The 16,875-nt window shown below is 54.4% G+C and overlaps 3 protein-coding genes across 3 annotated transcripts; all 3 read right to left on the reverse strand.

The window, feature by feature from the left end:
- Window positions 1–1,661: 1,661 nt before the first annotated feature.
- On the reverse strand, window positions 1,662–3,244 carry LOC128314306 (putative protein FAM90A23). Its single transcript, XM_053216246.1, has 2 exons — window positions 2,208–3,244; window positions 1,662–1,963 (listed from the first exon to the last, which is right to left on the reverse strand). The coding sequence occupies exon 1, from the start codon at window positions 3,184–3,186 to the stop codon at window positions 2,260–2,262; it is 927 nt and encodes a 308-aa protein (XP_053072221.1). The 5' UTR covers window positions 3,187–3,244; the 3' UTR covers window positions 1,662–1,963; window positions 2,208–2,259.
- Window positions 3,245–3,869: 625 nt separating this feature from the next.
- On the reverse strand, window positions 3,870–5,729 carry LOC128314308 (putative protein FAM90A26). The gene is made up of 2 exons (XM_053216251.1): window positions 5,067–5,729; window positions 3,870–4,580 (listed from the first exon to the last, which is right to left on the reverse strand). Exons 1-2 carry the CDS (start codon window positions 5,184–5,186, stop codon window positions 4,377–4,379), a joined length of 324 nt encoding a protein of 107 aa, XP_053072226.1. The 5' UTR covers window positions 5,187–5,729; the 3' UTR covers window positions 3,870–4,376.
- An 8,633-nt stretch (window positions 5,730–14,362) lies between these two features.
- LOC106981992 (ubiquitin carboxyl-terminal hydrolase 17-like protein 13) lies at window positions 14,363–16,004 on the reverse strand. Its single transcript, XM_015080148.3, has one exon. The coding sequence runs from the start codon at window positions 16,002–16,004 to the stop codon at window positions 15,075–15,077; it is 930 nt and encodes a 309-aa protein (XP_014935634.3). The 3' UTR covers window positions 14,363–15,074.
- Window positions 16,005–16,875: the final 871 nt, after the last annotated feature.

Genomic DNA, 16,875 nt, shown 5'->3' on the forward strand with positions numbered 1-16,875 from the left:
ACAGAGAGAGAGGGAGAGAGGATCCTCAATGAAACAGTCACCTCCTCGGGGTCACCAACTAGGAGGAAAAGGCTGCGAGCACGTGAGGTGTCTCACTGCCAAACACACTCATGTGAGGGGAAGGAAAGGGGCAAGGGGTCAAGGAGGACACCCAATGGGATGCACAAAAGGAGTCTTCAGACTCTTGTGACCACAGCCTCAAGACACGGCCCTCTCCCTGCCTGGTGCCCTCCAGCCCCACCCACGGCTTCCGTCAGCCTCTGCCTGGCCTCACTGCATGGGACCGGACCACGGCCCCACCCTTACCCGCAGCATCCTTACCCCTGCCACACCCATGCCCACACCTCATCCCAATGCTCTCCGCCCTCAGTTGGCCCGGCCTCACGTCCAGGCCGTCGCTCCACGGGGCCAGCCTGGCGCCTGCCACTCTCAGGACCACACCCCAAGGAGAATCTACCAGAGAGTGGGCAGAGGAGGGGGGCGAGCGAGGCCAGGGCACAAGCACACCTTTCCCTGTTCTTCAAATGTCCGTTGGCAGGCGCCAAGTTTGGACCTGTTTCTGCAAGGAATCATCTCTCCCTTTGGTTGTCATCTCCTCCTAGAAAACCGGTTGTGTTTTCACTGGACGGTGTTAGATGGTAGGAACTCTCACGTGACTGGTCTGAGCAAAGCAAGTTGCCCTATTTAACGTAGTGACTTGAGCCAGTCCATTCCAGACCTTCCTGGAGCATAAAGCTGACCCCTGTCCCAAGACGAGACACCTGCTCCTGTCTGAGTGCCTGGCCCCGACAAGTCCATTCTCCCCGGGTCTGGAGCCTGCCCGTCTTCAGACTCCACGAACACCCCCTTGCTTCTGGAGCCTCAGCCCCGGCCACCTGCCACGTGGGCAAAGAGGCCTGCAGAATTGCTTCCAAAGAACCCTTTGACCACCTAATTCTCTGTCCTCTCTCATCAATCGCTCATCACTCTATGTGTCTATCTCCTAACTCTCGTGTCTCCTTCCCCCTCTCTAGTATCTATCTGTGGAATGTCTTTCTCATCCTTTCCTTTGTATCTCTTCTATGCCACCCTCCTTGACGTGACTTGTGAATGAAAATGCCTTTGAGAGACATGTGGACAGCAGCCCCTAATGCTGATTGATTTCCCACGCACATGTTCTTTCAGTTCATGGGTTTTTATGTTGACAGACAGAGAGAGACAGACAGAGAGAGAGAGACAGAGCGAGGGAGAGAGGGAGGGAGGGAGGGAGGGAGGGAGGGAGGGAGGGAGGGAGAATGTGGGGGAGGGTTAGAGAGAAAAGGAGAGAGGCAATCCCGAGGAGGGAGGGAAACTCAAAGTTCAATCTCCCCAACCCTGAGATCATGACGTGAGCCGCCGCCTCCAGGTCAGACACTTCTCTGACTGAGCCACCCAGGCATCCCGACCCTCATCGGTTTCGAATTCACCTCTAGCATTGTCTTGTTCCCAGGACACTTGGAGAGACTTTATCTTGAAAGGGGAAGAGAGGTTAACCCGTGTTTCTTTGCTGCTTCTGAATACTTAGTTGTTCCCCACTAGGTGAGGATCCAAGTCCCAAGTGCACTTGGGAACCAATGCAGGATTCTACTCTAAGTGACGGGAAACTACAGTGTGCACACAAAAAAGAAAACCATGCACATTCGGTCGTGTCTGAGCAAATTTTATTAGCTGTGGTAACACTACACACAACGTTGCACTATCAGGGAAAAACAAAAATGCAGACAGCATGTAAAATATTCCCCGATATGATCTGCAGAAAAACGATATCAGTGAACTGTTCTAAAACAAAAGATTGCCTCCACTTGCCCAGCCCAGACTGGAATCATTCCTCCGGTGTCCCCAAATTGAGACATTCGCAAACCCACTACACATTCATTTCACAGATCCTTAACTTTACATTCGAGTGGACGACCTCTTGCTCTCCTGGCTGGATTTCTCATAGAATCTATTGAAACGAAAGAAACGAGACCTTGTTGATTGAGACGGAGCAGGTGAACCAGAAGGTGTAGATGCATAAAGGAAAAGTGCGCCATGAGCGTCTGCACGTGGGCGCTCAACCCACTCCCCGCCCCAAGCAGGACACCAAACACGGTGTGGACGCAAGTTTTTGTCCTTGCAGGTCTTTGGGGGAGTTGCTGCGTTAGCAAAAATAGGTCACGGCCCTGCCTTGCCCGCCGCGCCGCAGTCACCTGCTCGGGGTCACAAGAGCCAGAGGACGAGTGTCCGAGGACATGAGGTGTCTCACTCGCGGTCGCTCTCCTCCGAGGACGAGGAAAGCTGCAGGTCATCGTGGAGGATGCTCCGGGAGACAGGCACACAGCCTCCCTCAGACTGGTGTGTGACGGGCGGGCCCTGGCCAGGGGGGACTGGCCTCTCGGGAGGTGGCAGACAGGGAGCTGCTATGAACCTGGAGCTCCAGCCGCCTTTGTCCAGGCGGCTGAAGACCATTCGCAGGGGCTGGCCGGGTGCCTGCGGACAGGGCGGACACGGGGGCAAGGTGCACGCCTGGAGAGTGTCCAGGTGAGGTTGGGGGCGTGGAGGCTGGAGGCCCCTGCTTTGCACCGAGGCAGGTGTCTTCCTGGTCAGCTGGGCTGCCCCCGTGGGACCACATGCACTTCTCCTTGCTGGACGACACAGACTCTGGCGCAGCCCCACGTGGGTGCTCCCTGTGCTCTTGTGGGGTGGCTGGAAGGGGCTGCAACGTGGTTTCTTTCGGGGGTTCTGGCACGTGTCGTCGGGGAGCGGGGCCCATCTCTTGCCTGGTGTCTGGATGTGGGGCTGGGGACTCGGAGCCAAACGGGCTGGAGGAGGATCAGGGCTCACCTCAGGACGCTTGGCTGGTGCCTGGGCGTGGCCAATGCCACGCGCCTTGGAGACAGCCCTGGAAGCTTCCAGGGAGGCACATCGGGGCCGGTGTTGTCTCAGCTGGACACCGAGGCCTGGATCCCGGGCAGAGCGTTGGTGTGCCGGGGCAGGCGGGGCAGGCGGGGCTGGGGTCCCCACTTGCTGGGCATCCTGTCGGCCAGCAGGCGGGAGGGTGCTCGCCGCAGGTCTCCCGAGAGGAGCAGCCGACGGGGACAGCTGTGTCGTGTCAGGCGTCCCGCTAGGAGGCTCAGCCGGGACGTGCGGCGCCAGCACGGACACCCTCTTGGTGGTGTACACGGGCATCGGCCTGTGCGGATGCTGTGGGAACACACAACACACAGACAACGGCCATCAGTCCTTCCTCCCCACCAAGGACACATGCACGACAAGCACAGCAAAGAAACAGACAGAAACGCAAACAACCGGGAGAGACGGGAAAGGATTGTACTGACAGAGGACAAGGGCCTCCAGCTCCGCGTCGATCGGGAAGAAACACTGGGCAGTAGCCCCTTGATGCTTGGATTCCACGGGAGCGACGGACCAGAAAGGTTGTGCATCGTGCCTGCCTCCCGAAGTGGACAAGCACGTCCATTTAGGCTTCTAGGGAAAGGACAGGCGTCCTGCAGGTGGAGGTTCGCCGGTGGGGGGGGGGGGGGAGGGGGGGGCGCTACTGAGTTTGGATGGCCAATGGGGCGGGTGTATGTGTCACCAGGGAAAGATGCCTGTGCCTCCCAAGAGGCCTAGGTGTGGGCACAGCGTCCCGAAGTTATGTTGGCACGCCCACCCGGCACCCGGTTAGCACACATGCAAGGAATCCTGCCGGATCATGGACACCCAGCAAACGTGGCTGGAAAGGACCCGCACGGAAATCCCAATGTTGAGAATCGGGGCGGACCCCCTTCCTCAGCCAGGAGGGCCGGGAAGCCCGTCACATCCCCGTCCCCAGGAGAGAACGAGAGCAGGGACGGGGGACACTCACCCTCACGTAGTCACAGGATTCTGTGGAGTCCCTCCAGGCCCGCTGCTGCCTTCCAGGGCCTATCCTGGGGAATCTCTGCAGCAGCGCCTTCCTCTGCTGGGCTTCTCGCCTGCACGACCAAGAACGGGAAGGTGAAGGAGCGGCATCTCGTGTCTTCACCTGGGGAGCGAGCGATGGGGCTTGGGCAAGATCTCCTTTCTTCATCTGCCCTCCTGGCTCCCACTCCAGCGAGCCGTCCAGGTTGGCCCAAGACGTCCTTGCGTTGAGAGCCGTGTGCGCCACTGCCTGTCATCTGCCGCCTCCCCCTGTCTCCCTACCGCAGGACACACAGCCTCAGGGACTCCCCCAGAGCAGCTCAATAGGCTCGTGAGGTCCCCTGGGGGGCGGGGAGCTCCTTTCTCTGCCTCCCCCACCCCTGTGTGTGTCTGAAGACGACACAGCACCCAGTGTCCGGGTACAGAGACACAGCGACCTGAGCTGCCAGGCCACGGGCAGGCCGGAGCCGGCCGCATCCTCACCTTTGTCCCTCTTCCATGTCCCTCGCAGCCTGGTTGAAGGGCCCGGGCTTGTGCTGGTCCTGCTGCTGGCGTGGTTCCACATTCTCCTTCGGCTTCCTGGGGACAAAGGCCTGGGGGGCCAGGCACCCGTCCCAGCGCTTCATGGGGCACCTGGTGCTGGATGCGTTGTGCCCAAAGGCTCCGCAGTCCTTACACTTGAGCTGCGGACCAAGGAGGAGGGGCTCAGTGAATCAGCACCAATCACAGTCCAACTGCAAAGGACATGACAAGGACACACTCGGGGAGCAGAGGACTGGTGTGGGTGGGCCAGGGCACATCGTGGACGGCTCGGGAGGTGCCAGGAGATGGAAGTTCCTAGGATTCTACCCAAGCCTCTGTGAGGGACGGACCGCGAGTTGGGATTGCAGGTCTCGGGCCGCGTAGAATGAGCCCCACGCCACGATGGGGACAGACACCAGGCTGGACGTGACCCTACGGCCGAGGGAGCTTATCCCAATGGGCAGGCTGCTGAGATGCCAAGGCAGGCCACCGTGGGCCAGGAAAGGACGACCGACTTCCGGACACAGAGTCTTCATTCCCTCCTCATGTGCGATCCCCGGCTTCAGAGGCATGGCTCCCCCACCCCCACCCGACCCAGCCCCTCCAACCCGCCCACTGGTTCACCACGCCTCCAGGGCTCCACTTACCCGAGGATCCTCGTCCTCTAGCCTGGGAACCCTGGGCGCCATGGGTGCTCTCCGTTGCCTCTTCCCGTTTGGGGCTTTCAAGGGTCTGGAAGGTGCGTGCTGGGTGTGACCACCCGCCATCTGCCCCCTCTCCTTGAAGGGTCAAGTCAGCCTTGCTCGAAGATGGGTTTCTGGACTTCCTGAGTCAATGGGAAAAGGAGAGTCATTCCCACAGACACAACGACTCCTTCGTGAACCTTCCTCCCCCAGCGGGCATGAGGGGGCGTCATGCCCACCAGGTCAAACACGGTCCTCACCTGGGAGGTGGGACCTCTCCCTCCTGCATGTTCTACGCGCTCTCCCGTGGACCCACCCGCAGGACGGCACCCTCAGGCAAGGCCGTGGAGGTGGTCTTGCATGACTCGCCGGAGAGACTTTCCGGAAGTCTCTCCCAGCGCCCTCCGGAAGGAAAACCACACACAAAGGCCCGACCCCCATGGACACCGCAATCCACGCTACGGCGATACTCCCTGTGGCACCCAGGGTTGCATGTGCAAAGAGAAGGATGCTTGCCTCTCCAGAATGTACCTCTCCCACTTGACCCCCAGAGAAACCACCCTCAAAGACAAAGTCAAGGAAAACGTTTCGTTTCTGCTCGACTCGACTGGAAGCTTCCCCACGCAGGGCCTGAACCCTTTTCTTTCACGTGGCCTTTACGGGGCCCCACGCTGATCTCACGTGTCAGCCGTGGCAAATGAGCATTTGCCGTGAAATTCGGGTGAACAAGAACATTCCTTAGGCTCTGGGGCCCCACGGCGACATGGAGCAGGATGCTGTCACTGCTCCCGCACGCCCTCACACCAGTCAGACTCTGGGGTTCGGTTCCTTTGGAAGCAGAACCTCATGTGCTCAGGAACACCGAGAGCCACGCCTTTCCTCAGTCTCTGTTCTCACAATAGTCTTCAACACTAAAGCGTCCTTCACCTGGTGAGTCGAGGCGCATCACCACCTCCATTTCCTCCCTGTCCCACATCTGCGCCAGCTCGTGGGAGCCCCAGATCGTCCCAACCCACCTGAAACGCCAATGTGCTCCTGCTGTGTGTCAGGAGACGTCCAGAGCGGCGGGTGGCAGGCGGACTGCCGTGGAGGAGACTCAGCGTCCGGCGTGCCCGAGGGACGGTCAGTGAGGGACACTTCCCTCCTTCCCGGACTCTTAGACCCGCCCAAGGTCACGTGACCTCTCGGGCACTTTAATCCCATGCAGCCCATCACCTTGGTGCTCCTCACGTCTCCACACTAGGAACGAATCCCGGAGGTTTAGCGATTGCTTGCCGTTGTAACTGGTGTGCATGCATGTGGAGATAGACGTCTCAGAACACATCTTCACCCTTGGACAAAGACACTCGCGTGTGCATGCCTGTTGCATTCGTAAACTGGTGTTTCTCGTGGGTCTCCAGGGAAGCTTGCGGGGCCCCTGGCCCCACGTACGTTCCTGTGGTTGGGGGCCCCTTCGGCGTCCTCCGTGTCCAAGCTTCTCCCTTTCCCAACGGGAGCGGTGTGTCCATGACCTATTTGCAGTGTCCCTTCACTCCACACCCTGCCCTGCCCTCCCCGTTCCCCTTTCTGTCTCTAGGGCGGTGACTGCGCTCGCTGGGACCTTCGGAGGAATGGGATCCTATGTCCCGTGTCCCCTGGGAACTAGCTGCCTTGGCACTTGGTCTCGGGACCCAAGTCGCTGTTCCTGACAAGTCCCTGTGTTGACGCAGGGGGCTCCCTGTGGCCGACGCCCCCCGTTTGGGGCTCTTTGTTCTTGCCCATCAACTCGGACGTTCTGTTTAGCTTTTGCTCCCATTGGGGGATGTTGGTGTGACTGCCACCATTTCTCCTGGCCTGGCCTGGCTGGCCTCAGCCACGGACACTGTGTCAGGGAGATGTCTTTGGGATCCTGAAGGGCCAGACCCACGGGACAAGGTGCAACCCCATCGGCGGGGCATTCCTGAGTGTCATGCAAGCGAGCACCTTTCTCCCACAGCAGTGCAAAAGCTAGCGGCCCCACTGGCCGAGGTGGAGGGCCTGCGTCGGCAGTGCCGTCGGCACCCTGGATGGTTTCCCTCCTTGAACGTTGGCCTGTGTTGGGTGTCGTGTGCGCTTTTCATTTGGCCTTTCCTATCTTCTCCGGGAGGCTGCTCCTGTGGCCTCTGTCCACTGCCCTCAAGGCATGGCCCTCCCCCCACCTGGTGCCCTCCAGCCCCGCCCACCGCTTCCTGCAGCCTCTGCCTGGCCTCCTCACTCCATGGCACCATCCTACGGCCCCACCCCGTTTACACGCAGCATCCTTACCCCCTGCCACACCCATGCCCACACCCTTTCCCAATGCTCTCAAACCTCCCCGTTGGCTTGGCCTCGCTTCCAGGCCGTGGCTCCACGGGGCCAGCCTGGCGCCGGCCACTCTCAGGACCACTCCCCAGGGAGAAGCCCCCAGACAGTGGGCGGGGGAGGGGGCGAGCGAGGCCAGGGCACAAGCACACCTTTCCCTGTTCTTCAAATATCCGTCGGCCCCCTCCCTGCTTGGTTTTGTACCCCTCCCTGTTTTTATATTATTTTTCCTTCCCTTCCCTGATGCTCATCTGTTTGGCACCGTAGAGCCTTCATATGAGTGAAGTCATATGCTAGTTGTCTTTCTCTGGCTAATTTCGCCTGAGGAGAATACCCTCTACTTCTAGCCACATAGTTGCGAATGGCACCCTGTCTTTCCTTTCGATCGCCGCGTAATGTTCCACTGTATATATATGTGCCATCTCTTCTTTTTCCATTCCATGCATCTATGGACATTCGGGCTCTTTCCACGCTTTGGCTATTGTTGGTAGTGCTGCTAGAGGCTTTTGGGGGCGTTTGGGCGCAGGTGCCCCTTCGAAACAGCACACCCATATCCCTTGGATAAATACCTAGTCGTGCAGTTGCTGGCTCATAGGGTCGCTGTGCTTTCAATTTTTTGACGAACCTCCATACTGTTTTCCAGGGTGGCGGCGCCAGTTTGCCTTCCCACCAGCAGTGCAAAAGAGATCCTGTTGCTCCGCACCCTCGCCAACCTCGGTTGTTGCCTGAGTTGTTAATGTTAGCCGTTATGACACGTGTGAAGTGGTAGCTCATTGTGATCTTGATACGGATTTCCCTGATGATGAGTGAGGTTGAGCATTTTTTCATGTGTCAGTTGACCATGTGGATGTCTTCTTGGAGAAGTGTCTATTCATGACTTTTGCCCATTTCTTCACTGGATTCGTTGGTTTTTGGCTGTTGAGTGTGATCAGTTCTTTATCGGTTTGTATACTGAGCCTTTCTCCGATGTGTCGTTCGCAAATATCTTCTACCATTGAGGACTTAGCTGATTTGTTAGTGTAGCTGATCTGTTTCCTTCCCGGTGCAGAAGAGTTTTCTTCTGATGAGTTCTCAATAGGCCGTGTTTCCTTTTGTTTCCCTTGCCTCCGGAGACGGGTTGAGTAAGAAGTTGCTGTGGCGCAGATCACAGAGGCTTTTCCCTGCTTTCTCCTCGAGGGTTTTGATGGCTTCCTGTCTTACACTTCAGACGTTCCTCCCTTTTGAGTTTCTTTATGTGTACGGTGTAAGAAAGTGGTGCGGGTTGCTTTTTCCGCATGTCGCTGTCCAGTTTTCCCAGCACCACTTGTTGAAGAGACTGTCTTTATTCCACTGGATATTCTTTCCTGCTTTGTCAAGGAATAGTTGGCCATCCATTTGTGGGTCCGTTTCTGTTCTCTTGAGCTGAGTGTCCGTTTTTGTGCCAGGACCATACTGTCTTGATGATTACAGCTGTGTAATTACAGCCTGAGGTCTGCGATTGTGATGCATCCAGCTTTCCTTTCTTTTTCAACAGCGCTTTGGCTCTTCAGGGTCTTTTCTGGGTCCGTACAAATTCTAGTATTCCGATATGAGTATGGCTACTCCTGCTTTCTTTTGTCAACCATGAGCATGAGAGATGGTTTTCCATCCCCTTGCTTTCAACCTGAAGGCGTCTTTAGATCTAAAGTGGGTCCCTTGTAAGCAGCGTGTGGATGACCTTCTTTTCTCACCCATTCTGTCACCCTATGTGTTTTGATTGGAGCATTGAGTCCATTGACGTTTAGAGTGAGTACTGAAAGGTATGAAGTTATTGCCATTGTGTTGCTTGTAGAGTTGGAGTTTCTGGTGGTGTTCGCCGATGCTTGCCAGTGTTTTCTGCCTGTGGTCTGTTTTTTTCTTTTATGTCTTTTGTCCCCTGGGAGAGTCTGCCTTCAAATGTCTTGCAGGGCTGGTTGAGTGGTCAGGAACCCCTTTACTTTTTGCTTGGGAAACTTTCCATCTCTACTTCTATTTGGAATGACAGCTTTGCTGGACAAATAAGTTTTGGCCGCGTCCTTTTAGGATTCAGTGCGATGAATATATCCTGCCACTCGTTTCTGGGCTGCCAGGTTTCTGTGGATAGGTCTGCTGCAAATGTGGTCAGTCGTCCCTTGTAGGGGAAGGACTTTTGTTTCCCTTGCTGCTTTCATGATTCTTTCCTCGCCTGAGCATTTTGTGAACTCGACTAGGCTCTGCCTTGTTGATGGTTGGACGTTGTTGAATCTAATGGGAGTCTTCTGTGCTTCCTGGATTTTGTGTGTCTTTCCCAGGTTAGGAAAGTTTTCTGCTGTGATGTGCTCACATAACCCCTCTGCCCCCTTGTCTCTCTCTCTCTTCGTCTTCTGGGACCCCTATGATTGTGATGTGATTCCTTTTCAATGAGTCGCTGAGTTCCCGAATTCTGAAACCCTGCTCGTTTGCTTTAGTCTCCCTCTTTCCTTCTGCTTCGTTATTCTCCATTGCTTTGTCCCCTCTATCGCTGGTTCCCTGCTCAGCCTTATCATCCTTGCCGCTGTGGCATCTGTTCCAGATCGCAGCTCGCTTTTAGCATTGTTTATTGCATCCTGGCTAGCTTTTACTTCTTTTATCCCCACAGAAAGGCATTCTCATCTACTTTCGACCCCAGCTGGTATTCTTATTATCGTGATTCTAAATTCTGGTTCAAACGTCTTGCTCGTATCTGGGTTGGTTAAGGGCCTGGCTGTCCTTTCTTCCTGCTCTTTCTGTTGGGGTGAATTCCTTTGCTTCGTCATTTTGGAGGAAGGAAAGGAATGAATGAGACAAAAGAATTCAAAATTTAAAAATAAGAAACAACACACACACACACAAATCACACAAATGATGCTAGATCCTAGGTGAGTTTTGGTCTGGTTGTTGAAATGGGCTTGAAAGATTAGAGGAAAAAGGGAAAGAACATGAAACAAGGAAACCGTTTGAACATTTGGAAAAAAGAACACAATGAAATAGGATAAAAATGAAATGATGGAATTCAACTAGAATTTGACACATTTACAAAAAATTAAACGAATATAGTCGAAAAACACTCAAGGAAATTATTTTAAACCATGGAAAATAACAACATATGTTTTCTCTTTCTGTCTTCATGAAAAAGAAAAGAAATGAAAGAGAAAAGAAAAGAGATGGACCCGCGAACAGACTGAAATACGATTGAAGTTACATTGTTGTGCCCTAGAGGTCACGGCTCTGTTCTCCACTAGATGGCGCAGCTAGCCTACAAGCGCGGACTGCTGGGGCGCTTGGAGGTGCATATGCGCATGCGCGGGCGCGGAGCCCTTGGCGTCACTCAGGTGCCCAGTCTGTAGTATCTGAACTCGGCTGTCTGCGATCAGCAATCCTGCCCCCGTCCTTTGTCGCCGGCTTCTGTCCACTCGCCGCTTTGACACTGTCCGTGGCCCAGCCGTCAGGTTGCCAGGAGACACCTCCCTCCTGGGATTTACCTCCCAGGCGGCTGTGTTCCCCGACCCCTCACTTCTGAGGGCCCGCGGCTGAGACCTGCTCAGATCCTCTGCGTCAGGGTCTCAGCGAGCGGTGGCCGGGTGCCGGCCGCACCCAGGAACATTGGCAACACCGTGCCGCTGCCGATGCCCAGAGACTGCGGCTGGGTGCCAGCCTGCGCCCGAAAACGTTCACGCGATGGTGTAGCAGCAGCGTTTCGAGGGTTATGGACCATCACCACACCCTTCCGGTACCGGGCTTCCCCCTTAACGACCTTGTTCCAGCACCAGCGAATGTGGCTGTTCTCCGGGGTCTGCTGGGACCTCTGGGGTCGGCTGGGGTGGCCACACAGACTCTACCTCGTGTCCTCGCAGCAGGGGAACCGCTTTTCTCCGTGTGGTTCCAGACACCCCTCCTCCACACCCCCAGTCTTCACTCTGCTCTCGGGGATTCGCCCTTCCGACCAGAGCACCGCCAGGTATCACATGCGGAGTTTCGCACTCTGCCCTCCCCCCGTTTGTACAGTCTTCATGGAATTTAAACCCGCTCCTTTCTCCTTCCTCCCGTTTTGGTTCAGTGCCTGTGGCTCTTTCCACATTTCCACTTTCTCCCCAGCTGCTTTTGGCGGGGGGAGGGGAGGGCGAGGGGATTGCTTTCCCCATATTCTGCCCCTGTCTCCGTCCTCTCTCTGCAGGCAAAAACAGCTCCCTGCCCTCTGTGGCTTCTCCCTTCCCCAGTTCACCTCTCTGCGCCGCGTCCCCACGGAGTTCTGGGGTTCAGGTTGGGCAACCTGTTGCGTGAATCCTCAGATCAGTTTTCGAGGTGTGCAGGATGCTTTTGTGTTGATGTGGCTGCATTTTATGGATGCAAGACGCAAAAAAAACTTCCATGCTCTTCTGCCATCTTGGCCCCTCCCCCCACACTGCCTTTTCTGTATCCTCATGAATACCCTTACGACTCGCAGGGTGACATCTCTGAATTAAGCTCTCCGTGACAAATCCAGATTAGGCTGGCTGGATTTGGCGAGACCCAGTAACGCTGTTCCTATTGCCGTGATTGCTCCCACATCGCCGCACGTGAGGCCACCTGCCTCCTGGTTTTCCCCTATGCAATCTTCTTTGCTAATTGTCAACAGTGTTTAAAATTGAATGTCTTGACTTAACTGGATTTATATTTTGAAAGAAAAGTTCCTGGAATGTCTGGAAAATAGATCGTCACCAGTGGCCCGAGCAGCTCAAGGTGGTCAATTTTAGCTCAGGGTCCAGGGTCCAGCACGGCCAAAGTTAAGTCACAAGGAGGGAATCCTAGACCCACCAGACCTTCTGTAAATGTTCATGGTCGCCTTTATGCCCCACGAAATGCTCAGGCTGCAGTGCGAGGCACGGAGACTCCGACCTGCCAGCCTGAGCAAGTGCCCGATGCCAGGTCCTCCTGGAAGTCTAGGCAGTGCCCGTGCTGGCCAGCGGCGCCCCCTGCTGGACAGAGAGCAGTGTGGCAAGACTCCCCCTTGTGACCTCCCCGACGGATTGCAGAGCCAGGGGTGTGGACTTCATCATGTGTGGGTGGAACACGTGACACACGGCCACCCAGGAAGAGCTGGTCATAGTCGTCTGGGGAGCTGACTGGATGCTTATGGAGGCCGTCTTGAGATCCAGATCCAATATTGTCCGTGTGTGCGTGTGTGTGTGTGTGCGTGTGATATACAGGTTTTAATCCAGGAAGAGAAAGTTGGATCCCAAAATTTCTACAGGATGACCTGGCGTGGTTATTTTCTGTGGCTTTTCCCTTGGTGGCTCAGTTGCACATACACTGTTTGCATTTTACCCACGATTCTGCCCACTTTAGAATCAAATCCACAGGAAAGATAGATGTCTCGTGTGCATGTCTTTTGAGCTCTAACATCCAGCTAGCCCTGTTGAACTCTTTCACTGCGAAAGTGCCATGTCATCACTCATGTGTGGAATAAAAAACAAAACAGAAGAACATAGGGCAAGCGAAGAATAAATAACATAAGATAAAATCACAGCGGGAGGCAAGCCATAGGAGACTCTTCAAAAAATTTTGTTTTCTCTTTATCTTAGCGAGAGAGAGAGAGAGAGAGAGAGAGAGAGAGAGAGAGCGCATGACCAGGGGAGTGGCAGAGAGAGGCATGCACACAGAATCCAGAGCAGGCTCCAGGCTCTGAGCTGTCATCAGAGCGCCGGACACGGGGCTTGAAGTCTCAAACCCTGAGATCATGAGCTGACTGAATCAGAGTCCGAACCGGCTGAGACACCCACGTGCCCCAGGAGAACCCTTCAGTGTAGAGAAGAAAGTGAGGGTTGGTAGAGGGGAGGAGTGGGTGGGCTCCATTTAAAACGGGCGTTATGGAGGGCCCCTGTGGGGGTTAGCAGTGGGTGTTTCATGTAAGGGACGAAGCCCTAAGTTCCACCCCTGAAACCAAGACTACACTCACTGTTAACTGAATTTGATTTAAATTTGGAAAATGGAGGGGGGACTGGGTGCCTCAGTCGGTTGAGTGTCCAACCTCAGCTCAGGTCAGGATCTCATGGTTCGTGGGGTTGAGCTCCACGTTGGGCTCTGTGCTGACAGCTCAGAGCCTGGAGCTGCTTTGGGTTCTGTGTCTCTCACTCTCTCCCCCTCCCATGCTCACACTCTGTCTCTGTTTTGTGTGTGTGTCCCTCTCTGTTTATTTAAACATTTTACTTCATGTTTAAAACATGAAAACAACAGACCAATAAATTTTAAAAGTAGATTAAGAAAAAGTATTTTTCCTCTATCGGCTCTGATATTTGAACATCCAGACTTCAATATGATTTGCTGTACAAAATTCACATACTGACATTAGTTCCCACTGCGTGTGATGTGTATGTTTAATGCAGACTGGAAACAACAACAACGACAACAACGACGACGACGACGACGACGACGACAGCAACAACAGGCTTTACCCTGTCAGTGCCATTGGCAAACGACCAGAGATCTCCTATATGGCCCCCCTCCCCTAGGGGGAATTGAAGGATCATGCACTAATTCCCATTCAACAGTGTATTTAGTGAGTCTCGCTCCTAAGAAATACAGGTGTGACTGAGAGCATCCATCCATACCCTGACCTGAAATACCACATTGTTGCCTCGGTGTCCACTTGAGACTGTTTTTCTGAGGTGTACAACCGAGGACCAAGATTGCAATGCAACTGAGCAGAAATCCCTGAGCCTCCTCCCTTGTGGAGGAGATTGTCCGATGGGGGGATGGTGGTCAACTCTGCGGAACAAGGTAGAGCTGCTTGGCGGCTCAGCAAGAAGCGGTGGAAGAAGGTTCCTTTCGCCCGTTTGCTCTGCAGCCTCATGGGAGGGGGATTGTTAAGGGAACCTCATCTAACGAACATGGGCCAGGAAGGCTCCACCCACCCGTGTCCAGAGACATGAGCATTTATTTGCTCCTTGCCATCTCCAGGCAAATAGCCAATGTTCACATGAACATGTGGAGACTTTACAAAATATATTATGTATACAAGGAAACACTTTGCACAGTTATGAATTCGTGTTTCCTTCTGCTCCTCTCCTTCCGACACAAGACATTCCTGAAAAGGCTGTCTGCTCCCACGTAGAGCTAGAGTTCTTCCAGTTTCCTGGTCATTTGCCACTCCTCCGTGTGGAAGCCCTGAGATTGTTTCAAACTCCTTCCCCTGCCGGTGCATGTTTGGATATCACCGAGAGTCCCCACACGCACATGTTTGGGCACATGTACTTTACCAATACACAGGGAGTAGGGAATGGGATGATGGGACCGTGAGTCCCAGGCATTTTCACAGGGACTCCCGGTGCTCTGCCTTGTTTCCACCTTCATGCCTCATTGGCCACTTCCTCTGACCCTTTCAGGCTCTGAGAGTGCCCAATGATCCTCGGTGCTGATGGAGGGGAGAAACCTTCCAAATAAATACCCAGCATAATCCACACCTCTCCAATAACATCATTACAGCCAGCCAGCCTTAAAGCTCAGGATTCTCCAGGTCAACTGGAACGCCATACCCCATGAATACAGCCAGATTCATGGTCCCTCCACATGTCCCGATCACACCCACCTACAACACACAAAATGTGGCCTACAAGGGACTGTGAGTGAGTGAGTGAGTAGTGAGTGAGGGCGGGTGAGTGTGCACGTGGGCAGGCGTGTATCTCAAAGCCCGTAGTGGGATCCCTGCACTGCTTCCTGAGACCTCTGTCCCTTCTTGTTCTTCCTCTTGGTAGCTCTGGCTCTGCCGGTGAGACAAGGGACTTGGTGAATGGCCGTTGCCCTCTGAGGGGGGATGTCCCTGGCTGAACTGTTGAGCCGGTAGATGCTTGGTTCACGGTGATCCTTTCCCATCTCATCTCTGTATTTGGACTGGTGAATTAGGACTGCGTCGGGGGGAAGAGCAAATTCTAGTTTCCTGAGGTTGAATTCAGACTTGGGACGGTGGCTTTCTTGGAGGAATCTCCACTGGTCTAACGTGGTTGCTGGCAGTGGTGTCTCTTCCACGTGATCCTCCAATTGTGGCACCTCGATGTTGGGGTCGGTTTCAGGCCCCCCTTGGGCCGCAGCCGTGCCTGCGTGGTCAGCCTGGAGGCATGTGGATTCCCCAGCACCTGGCTCACTCGCACGCTCTCTTTCCAATTCACTCTTCTGGATGTAAAAGAGGACATAGGCGTGTTGGCTCAGGGCAGACGTCGCATCACTGGCGGTCACCTTCGCATCGTCCATTTTGTACCACTGGCCGTTCCCAGCTTTGATGTAACAGAAGTAATGTCCGCTGTGACAATTCCAGCCCGCGTGCACCAGCACGGCATAGAGCACATAAGTCAGCGACCCCCCGTCCTGCCCAGACGCGTAGCGTCGCATGTCAAGGCGCTCAGGATATTGCACTTCCTTAGCCAGTTTGCTGCCCGTGAAATGGCAGAATCGTTTCAATACCAGCATCAGGACCTTGGAGCAAGTGTGCAAAGGCAACGTCTTGGGAGCAGGTACCTTGTTTAGAAAAGTACTATGATGATAGGCATTTTTAGCATCCAACTGTTCGGGTAATTCCTGCTGTACCTCATACGATTTATTTATTTTTCTGAGGAGCATCCTTAAATATTCCAAGTCGTCCTCCAGAAGTGGGATCAACCCTTGATACCATGGAAGCTTGTGGAACGGTATCCCTGGCACACTTCTTCCGTTGAAATTTAAAATCCCTTCTATGGCCCACCAACTGCTAATGCCAGCCTAGAAGCCCCAGAAAGTTTTCCTTGACCAACTGAACTACCACAATGTTATTTTAGTCCAAACGGGGCCCCACAACCACTCTTTCTTTTTTGAAAAATGGGAGATGGTGTCTCCGCTCATGTGAACCACCACAGAAGCTGCTGTATGTGATTTGGAGCCCTGGAACCACCATAGCTAAACATCGTGGTATAAGAATGGCTTTCTTGCCTAGCCTGAGTCTCTGGACGTCATCTAAGTCCAGGGTACACTGGTGCAGTACTCGAAGACACTTTGGAGACTGGGAGCTTCCATCCTGTACACCCCACAACTTTTCTGAGTCTTCCATAGGAATCTAGGGACCACACTGAAGGCTCTGTCCTCCCTGTTGGTATAGGGGCACTGTAGGTGATACCCTCCTACAGCCCAGTCCCATCTGATCCTCTGCAAATATTTTTAAGTGACCTTGAAGGTGTGAACTGAGAAGTCTGGAGCTCCAAGGGCTGAGTGGAGAAAATGCAGAACTGGTCCCGAGCAGTGGGGGCTAAAATAGTAATGACAGGTTGAGTGTCCATTTGACACTGGGATTTTTTGTGCCAGTGTGGGCATGCAGTCCTCCCTTCTTCAATGGGGACCAAACTCGTGAAATCTGGTGGCCATCCTGTTGCAAGCATACTCAGGATCCCCCTCCCCCTGCTCCCCTCCCAATCGGATTTGCATGCAGTTTTCCAATTTGTCCCAGACCCTTCTCCAGGCT

The sequence above is a fragment of the Acinonyx jubatus genome, chromosome B1 (genome assembly GCF_027475565.1).
Source record: "Acinonyx jubatus isolate Ajub_Pintada_27869175 chromosome B1, VMU_Ajub_asm_v1.0, whole genome shotgun sequence".
NCBI classification, from domain to species: domain Eukaryota; kingdom Metazoa; phylum Chordata; class Mammalia; order Carnivora; family Felidae; genus Acinonyx; species Acinonyx jubatus.